The sequence below is a fragment of the Galeopterus variegatus genome, unplaced genomic scaffold (genome assembly GCF_000696425.1).
Source record: "Galeopterus variegatus unplaced genomic scaffold, G_variegatus-3.0.2 Scaffold167, whole genome shotgun sequence".
Classification (NCBI taxonomy): domain Eukaryota; kingdom Metazoa; phylum Chordata; class Mammalia; order Dermoptera; family Cynocephalidae; genus Galeopterus; species Galeopterus variegatus.
Genome location: NW_007726278.1, coordinates 785,331 through 794,143, shown reverse-complemented (window position 1 = coordinate 794,143; position 8,813 = coordinate 785,331). Strand labels below are relative to the sequence as shown.

The 8,813-nt window shown below is 44.8% G+C and overlaps 1 protein-coding gene across 1 annotated transcript in view; it reads left to right on the top strand.

The window, feature by feature from the left end:
* Positions 1 to 6,257, top strand: part of ZIC5 (Zic family member 5) — a 7,775-nt gene extending 1,518 nt beyond the window's left edge. The window contains 2 exon segments of the mRNA XM_008594833.1: positions 6 to 225; positions 3,497 to 6,257. Of these exon segments, the coding sequence (XP_008593055.1) occupies positions 6 to 225; positions 3,497 to 3,939 (663 nt within the window). The 3' untranslated portion in view covers positions 3,940 to 6,257.
* The last annotated feature ends 2,556 nt before the right edge of the window (positions 6,258 to 8,813 follow it).

The following is an 8,813-nucleotide window of genomic DNA, read 5'->3' as shown; positions in this document are numbered from 1 at the left end:
ACCAGCCACGCGCGCCAGCCACCGCCGCCGCCGCGCCGGAGCAGACGCAGCAGCAGCAGGAGCAGGAAGGCGCCCAGGACGGTCGGCAGCCCCCACCCGCCCGGCCCCGGGAAGTCGGGGAGGGCGATGGGACGGGGGGCCCGGGCCGCCCCGGCGGCGCCTCCCTCCCCACTTGGTCGCAGGCCGCGAGCTGTCGCCGCGCTTCGAAGAGCGGGCGTGGGAGGGGTGCGTGGGGTTTGCTGCGGTGTTGGGACAGCTCGCTGTGGGCCCTTCGGAGGAGAACAGCCCTCGGACCCCCGGGGACCCCTCCCCACACGCACGCACACTGCCCACCGTTACACATCCCACGCTTAACCTTCACGTGCACACAGCTCACACTCATGCCCTCATGCACACTCCCCGTTCCGGCGACACCCATGTGCCCTCGCACTCACGCCCCCACGCGCCGTCACACAGCGCCCGCTCACACGCGCACGATCACTCGCGCCCTGGAGGGTGCTGGCTGCTGTCCTGTCGAAGGAGGTTCTGGCTGGAGGAGTTCGGGGCCTGCCATGGTCGGTGGGGCCTACCCTCCTTGGAACTTGTGGGGAGCCCCGGGCACCCCACCCCAGGCCCTGCCTACGGGGGTGTCATGGCCCCGCCGAGGGCGGCTGCGGCGTGGGGCGGTGGGCTGGCTCCTGAGGCTCGTGTGCCCCCTCTGAACCGACGAGCGTGTGGCGGAAGCGCTGATGAGCGCGAGCGCGGCCGGGATTTATAGGGACAGACGATATTACCCCTCGGAGGACACTTAAGTAACTGGAGTTTACGTTCAGTAATCACTGGGCTGATTTATCGCGCGGCGGCGGCGAGGGGGCAGGCCCGGGCCGCGGGGCTGTGCGGGGCCGGGGCGCCCCGAGGCTGCTGCTCCTGCCGGCGACATCCACGGGGCTCCGTTTTCCTGGAGCACGTTTTCCCAGGAGCCCCGTTGTTTCCTAAGCGGGATCAGTCAGCCTGCATGATTTTAGCAGAAGGAAACTAACCTCGAGGCTCTAGTAAAAACGCCGGGCGTGCGGCCTCGGGCCGTGGCTCCACGTCGCGCGGACGGGTGCCTTTCCTGACCCCTCCTGGCGCCTGCTTGGGCCCCGCCGGTTCAAACTCACTCCCACGCCGGGTGTTTTTGGCGGTCCTCGGGCCGCTTAGCCCCTGGGCACTGTGTCCAGAGAGGCGGCATCCTGGACTCCTTCCCTCCCCACCACGCCGCTGTCCCTTTTGGGGGTCATCCGGGATCCCGGAAGACACTGATCAAAGGGCTGATCCCTGGGCCACTCCCGAAGGCCCATGTCCTGACCCACGTGCCCCGAAGTTCGTTTGTGACTTCCTCGGGCTCCCTCTCGGGGAGAGGGGACTGGTAGGAGCTGGAGTTGTCCGCAGGAGCTTTCGATACTGTCCCACAGGCACCATGTCTCTGAAACTGTCATAGTTAGATTCTGACGTGGCCCCTCTGTCAGAGGCCGAAACGTAAACACTGGGGTCTCTTGGCCTTTCTAGTCGGGTAGAACTTGCTCACTGCCTCCTTCGGCCTCCAGAGTGACACGGGCCATTCTGTCACCCTTTCCTTTTTTCTTCCACTCTCTCCTTCCACCTCTTCTTTATCCCTCGTTTTCTACCTTTCTTTCCACTCTCCATCTCCCTTCACTGGGTCTAATTGGTTCTCTTTCTCACGTGCAGTGGAGGAGCCAGCAATGTTCAAAGCATTTATTCTCCACAATCCGGGCTATGTAGGTTGTACAGAAGCATCAGAATTCTAAAAAACAGCACCGCACATTTGCATGGGGTGAATAGGTAAAGCCACTTAAGCCTCCATATTTGAAGAGCTGATCATGATGTTTTTAAAGGAATGCTATGTTAAATTAATATTATCTCCAACACAGACAAACCAGGACAAATCACTGATGTTCTGATAAAAAAGGGAGTAACTTTGTCTTTGTTGCAGCTCATCTACAGAGAATTTTTAAAGATTGTGCTTATCATTGTGAGTTCTGTGCTTTCCCTCTATTTATATAAATGTCTAATTTCGTTTTTGAACAATATTTCCAGGTAGGGGAAGTTATATTCCAGGCATCCGAATGAAGCAGCTATTGGTGAAATATTTTTTTAAAAAACCACTGAAATATTTTTATTTAAATAAGAATAAGAAAATTCACCACAGACATTTACAGACACTGAGTCTTAATAGTTTCTTTTCAAAAATAAATTATCCAAAACAAAGGAAAATGTGATATCTAGTGTGTCAACAGAGTAGCTGCCGATATGTGGAAAAATTTAACTTTATTTTTTAAATCATCTGAATATGAGGGTACTTCAAAAAGGTCACGGAAAGATTCGTATTATCTTTTACTTCTTTTTTTCCCACTAACTTTTTAAAGTACCCTGTTATAAGAGGAAAATATTGTTATACAATAATATGAACGAGATGACCTGTTACCTGCTGTCTTTTTTGTTTTTTAACACTAAGGTGTAGTGTGGCTAAATTTCTCTAGTTGTCTTATTAAATATTTCCACTTCCTGGACTACAGGCCTTGCGTTTAAAGTCATTATGTTTCTGGGATGGTTAGACCAGCTTAAAGGGGTGATAGACCCCCCCCCCCCAAAAAAAAGTCTTTTGACTGTCAAGCAATGTAAAAGGCTGTTAGATCAAGTTTACTTACGGCATAAGGTAAATGGTAGGTTCTGGATGAGATTTGTGGTCTTTATTAAGGGTTGTTACGGTTCTGTTCCACTGTGCTCTTAAGCATCCTGCAAGTTGTGAGGAGAGCTGGTAGAACGCAGAGGCCAGCAGCCCTTGTAAAATCCAGTGGTGGGATTGTGTGTTTCACAGGTGCCTTTATTTCTGAAAAGAAAAGGATCGTTTTATTTCCTTTCTTTTCCCCCACCCCACATCCTCTCCTTCTGTCTCTTTCCATCAGTGAAATCCTGGGGAACACTGACACAAAATGCTGTCATTCTGACTGGACTGCACCCCCAGTTTGCTTTTAGTTTAGTGTATATATTTTTTTCTTTTCTCTTTTTTCTTATATTCTTTTCCCTGCCTGTGGCTTTGGAAGTATCATTTTATCAGTATTGATCTTGACAGGGAGATCTCCTACTTGTATTTTTGGGTGTACAGATCCTGAGGAGAATGTGGGAGGTGAAGGGTACTAGGTGGGTTTCAGTATCACATCCTGGGCCTTAGTGCAGTCATGGGGCTCTCACCCTGACCCCTGTGGTACTTCAGAGGCTGACATCTAGCCTCTCAGAAGACCCAAGCAGAGGCTCCAGACCAGTGGACTGCAGGCCCATCTTTGAAGTATCCCTTTCCTTTTGCATCCTGGAACATTAGGAATTAGGAATAGGGATTAGCCGGGAGTTGGTCTTTGGGAGAAGGGGAAAACATCCTCAGTTCTGCTGCAAGATTTCTTTCTCTCAAGTGAGAGATCTCTGGAAAGCCATTGTTAACCTTTCCTGTGTTTTGTTGCAGGGGAAAAACCTTTCAAATGTGAATTTGATGGCTGCGACAGGAAGTTTGCCAATAGCAGTGATCGAAAGAAACATTCCCATGTTCACACCAGCGACAAGCCCTACTACTGCAAGATTCGAGGCTGTGACAAATCCTATACTCACCCGAGCTCTCTGAGGAAGCACATGAAGATTCACTGCAAGTCCCCACCACCTTCTCCAGGAACCCTTGGTTACTCATCAGTGGGGACTCCAGTAGGTGCCCCCTTGTCCCCTGTGCTGGATCCAGCCAGGAGCCGCTCCAGCACTCTGTCCCCTCAGGTGACCAACCTCAATGAGTGGTACGTTTGCCAGGCCAGCGGGGCCCCTAGCCACTTCCACACAACTTCCAGCAACGGAACCACCTCCGAGTCTGAAGATGAGGAAATTTATGGGAACCCTGAAGTTGTGCGAACGATACATTAGAATTTGTTATTAATAATAATGAGTGACATAATATGTGGGAGTCCTTGGACCACATCCTAACCTGAGACAATACTGAGCCTGAGACAAACCCATGACTCAGACTTGCCACCGGGTCTAATTAGCCCTATTTATTCAGTATAAAACCCTATGGTGTTTGTACATTTAGTTAATTTAATTAAGATATTTGGGCCTTTTTTTTTTTTCCTTAAAAAACAAACAACAACCAAGCTGGACTTGTACATTGCAGGGGGACAGGACTGGGGGCAAATTGTACCAAGGAAAATGAATGGAGAGATTAATGAAGATCCACACTGCCAATGCAATATATATATATATTTTTTTTTTTTTCAAAGGGGGAGAAAAAGAGCACTAAGTCAGAACTTAACACAGCAACAAGGCCCTCTGCATTTCCTGGAGTGCCTCTTGAATGCCTTTGACACCCTAATGTGGGCTGCTTTTGAGCCTCCTTGTTGGGCCCTAATTCTGCAAAGGCCTCTTGATTGTAATCCACACACTTGCTGCATTGCCAACAGATCCTGGACTGTACCTGTGTCCAAAAGTATTTGTAAAAACCCTTTAAGTTCTAATATTTGTAATTTTTATTTTCCACTCTTTTATCACTGATCCCACCTTAACACAATATTTTTATACAGGACTATTTCTTTAGTACCGTACTTATGTGATTGAAAAAAGAAAGATGCAGCAACCTTAACGTATCTCCAAATATTGTGCTACTGTGATTGTTCAAGAAGTGGAGAGGAAAAAAGCTGCTGCAATAGACAACTGTGAAACTGTGATCTTTTATAAAATAGAAGAAATTCAAGTGCTTTCTTTTTCCGCTATGGTGGTTTTCTTTAAAAAAAAAAAAAAAAAAATCTTGACATCTCAGATGCTGCCTCCTTTCTGTGTCCAAACTTCTTGTGTAATAAAGAGATTATGTTTTGAATCATAAATTCTTTGGGATGCCAACATTCACAGTCAAGTCTGAGGAGATGTAATGATGGCATCATGCCTATTTTTTTTTTGAAAGCTGTTGTTTTTAAAACAGACCAACCCCTCTTTTATATTGTTGTGTCAACCTTTTAAAAAGTCTTTTTTCAATGCCTGAAGCTGCATTTTAGTGCATCTTCCACCTGAGCACTGAGCACACCGACCTCTATTCCATTTGAAAATGACAGTGTGTGAAGTGTATGATTTACATTAAAAGAGGGGAGGGAGTTGCTATACATATTAAAATTTTTAAAAGGTTTATAGTTACCACCAAACACTGATGAATGTGTGACCTTTGCCAGAGCTGTCAAGCTAGGATAAAAAAGGTCAAGGACCTAGGACAATAACTCTTAGTCAATTTATTTTCGGTTGGTACAACACATCTCCTGTGTGAAATGTAGTCCATCAGAAACATCATACAAATATACTAAAGAGCACTAATTTATCCTCAGAGACCCTGAAGACACCCCCTCCCCAGGGTTTGTAGAAGTTTGTTCTGTGTGCTGTGAGTGGTTGATGTAGTCTTGTCATTGTTAATAACTTGTATGTGAACACTATTATTTGTACAGTTGAATTAATTTATTTTCAGACATCATCCTTTTTTTCCCCCCCTGGAAGAGTTCAAAGCACACCAAAGAATTATATTATACATTTTGGTGAAAGATTATCCATGGTTTATTTAAGAAAAAAAAGGAAAGAAAATGGAAAAATATATTTTTAAACTTACTTGAATGAACAACGTAATGTGAAAACCGAGACTCTTCCTGCATGTCTTTTTTGCATTGTGTTGATGAGATTCTATATAGTTTATAGGTATATTCTATTACTAGCACAGTGCATGGTGCTGTCACTTGGAAAGCCTTTCAATGTTGTCTTCAGATTGTTATGGTGAATATGAAACATGCAGATCCTCCTTTATAAAGAAAAAGACCATAAAGCTTGAATATAAAATAATACTACATTTTCTAAGTTTATTTGATTTTCATATTCATTTTCAAAGTCCTTTCAAATAGAAAAGGTAAGGTATGAACTTTGGGGGGATAATTTATGTATCGTAAAATTAGAACAAAATGTTCCTGATGTATAATGAGTTGTTTTATTTATACAACTTTTTCAATGGTAGTTTGCACTATTGTTTATTATGCTACAGGTTTATTTATTATGAAACAAAGGAATATGTATTTTATGTATTTTGCCATCCATAGGTTAACTCTTTGCCACAGATTTATTGGTTCCTGATACACCTAAAATAAAAAAGTGTGTACCTCCAATAGAAAGAAAGCAAGAATGATTATGAAGTAACAAATTTAATAAAGGTATTCTTCCTATGTATTGTGTGTGTTTTACCTAATGGCATAATCCTGTCATTCCCTTACAAACAGAACAGGTTGCTAATGTAGTGAACATTACATTGTCTTCTCTTGATCTCTTGATTTCTTAACCCCTCCCCAAGCAATAAAATGTTTTTACAGCTTGCTTTAACTTATAGTTTAATCTAGAGAATACAAGATATTTATGAAGACTTAAGCCCTGCAGGCTGCACTTACAGTAGCATAAATCTTGGGGGTTACTGCATTCATTTGTTAAAATTAGTAATATCTTTAGTTATTCTAATCAGTGAAAAGCTGAGTGAATTTGAGCATTTCTTTGGAACCTAGCCTCTAAAGTCAAAGGAGAAAAAGAATGAAGAAAAGATAGAGGGAGGGACTGTGAGAGGCTTCCATACACAAAGAAGGTGAAAGCAAAATCTTCAGCTGAGATGGGTATTGAATGAAATTGTGGGGTGGGCCCCATATTCCTCATAGCAGATAATGGGATCAAAGTACGATTTTATTGTAGTTTATTCTAGAAGTTGAGTGGATATAAGTAACAAGCTCAGCATTTTAGGGCAGGTGTTGAGGAGAAATTAGATTTTTTTATGGCAACAAAATATTCAAGTGGCTTAAATTAATGTATTTGGCTATTACATTAACAGGCTGGACATTTCTGTATGTTAACTAAAACTGATAAAAGGCAAAGAGTTAAAAAAAAATTGGTAGTAATGTCAATAAGGGTTTCTCTGAAAGGTTATAGTGGCTTTTAAAAGTCAGGTTTGTTAAATGTAGTAAAGGTGAAACAGGTTGCAAAGAGTTGTTTTAAGCCAGATGACAATAACCAGCACACGAAGGAGAAAAACTCATAAATGAAAGCCCCAATCAATGGGAAAACTTATAGCTCTCTAATGAAGTTTCTTGTGAAAAGAAGGGTGACACAAAGCCACCAAGACATGAATCATTCATGGGAAATATAAAAGATAAAAAGATATTTGACAATGAGCAGAACCTTGTATAGAGTGTATAAAACAAGTTTCCCCTTCTTATTTTCTGCTTTAAAACGCACAATCTCGCACTCCCAGCGTTCTCTGTCCAGTCTATAGAGTTAAAATTGACCACTGCTCGTCCTGCGCCACTTCAAAGTAATTGAGTCCAGAACGGAAGGCTTGGCGCTTGGACAATCTTCATGGTGTGTTAAGATTTCTATGGCAATTGGCAAGCAAGACGTTCCCATCTGAATATGTCTCAAAGAAAGCCACTTATTGACACTAAGTTGGCTATCATCAAAGACTTCATCTTCCCTAGGCAAAATGTGGCCCTCCCAAACACTGTTTGAATCATCTATCTTTGTTTTCCAGGCTAGGAGAATCTTCAAACGCACGATTATTAGTAATATATGTATGTATATACACACATACACACACATATGTGTATGTGTGTATATATATGTATATTTCCCTCCCCCCCCCTCCCCATTCAGAATGCTCTTTGGGAAAGCTAATGTTCCTAAAATCTAAAGTACTTAGAAAGAGCTCGAGGGTGGAAATTATATTCTCTTAAGGAGTTGGAGATGGCCACACAAGCATGATAGCACAGGGGACGGGAAAAGAGGGACTCAAACTCCTCGAAAGTCAGGCCCCGCTATCTGCAGACATCACATTTGTACTGCAGTCTCATAATTGATATGTTTCATTTTGTGGAAGCTTTGGGAGACCATTGTGGTTTATTCTATCTGTGAATGAAGGGGGACAAGAGATGCTCTCCACCAGTGTTTTTAAATCCTAGTGTGGTTAGGAAATACAACTGCGGGGGGGGGGGAGACGACAGGGAAGACAACCTGGTTTTTCAAGCCATCACCTTAAGTCAGAAGAAAGGAGAGCTGATCACAAGGCAACAATCCAGATGCTTATTCATATTTTCATCCTATCACATCCCTACCCTCTTGCCCATCCATCCGTCGTGTGCCTTCCAGGTCTGGAGGGATGGCAAAGACGATCCACAGCGAGACCGCCCTGTGATTTCCAGCACACCTTCCCTGCGTGAGCGAAACTCCCAGGAACCCCAGCCCGGCCCTCCAGGCCCGCGCACAAACACTCCCGAGCACACAGTCACACGCGACGCAAGGGCCCAGTCAGGCAGGGGGACGTTCAAAGGCATGCTCTTTGACATTCAAACTACTGCTTTTACTGCACGTCCACGCGGAGCGTCAGGATTGCTATGGCAATGGGCAGGGCCAGGGCGGTCGCTGGCAGCAGGTCCACCGCGATTCGAGACACTCTATTAAGATACAGTTGCAGTGACCTTTACTTTCATGCCAAGTTAGTCCAGTCAATCTTCACCTCATCAGAAATACACACACACACACACGCACACGCACACACACACACACATATTCACTTTAAAAAAAGATTCCCCCATAGCACCTCCTAGCTTGAGAGAAAGGAGGGAGAAAGAATGGAGAGAGAAGGAGAGAAAGCCGGGTGGGGGTGGGGGTGGGGCGGGGTGCGTGAGGTTGGAAGGATGGGAGGAGGGGCAGGGGCTCCAGAGCCCCAGTTCCTCTTCCTTCTCTCC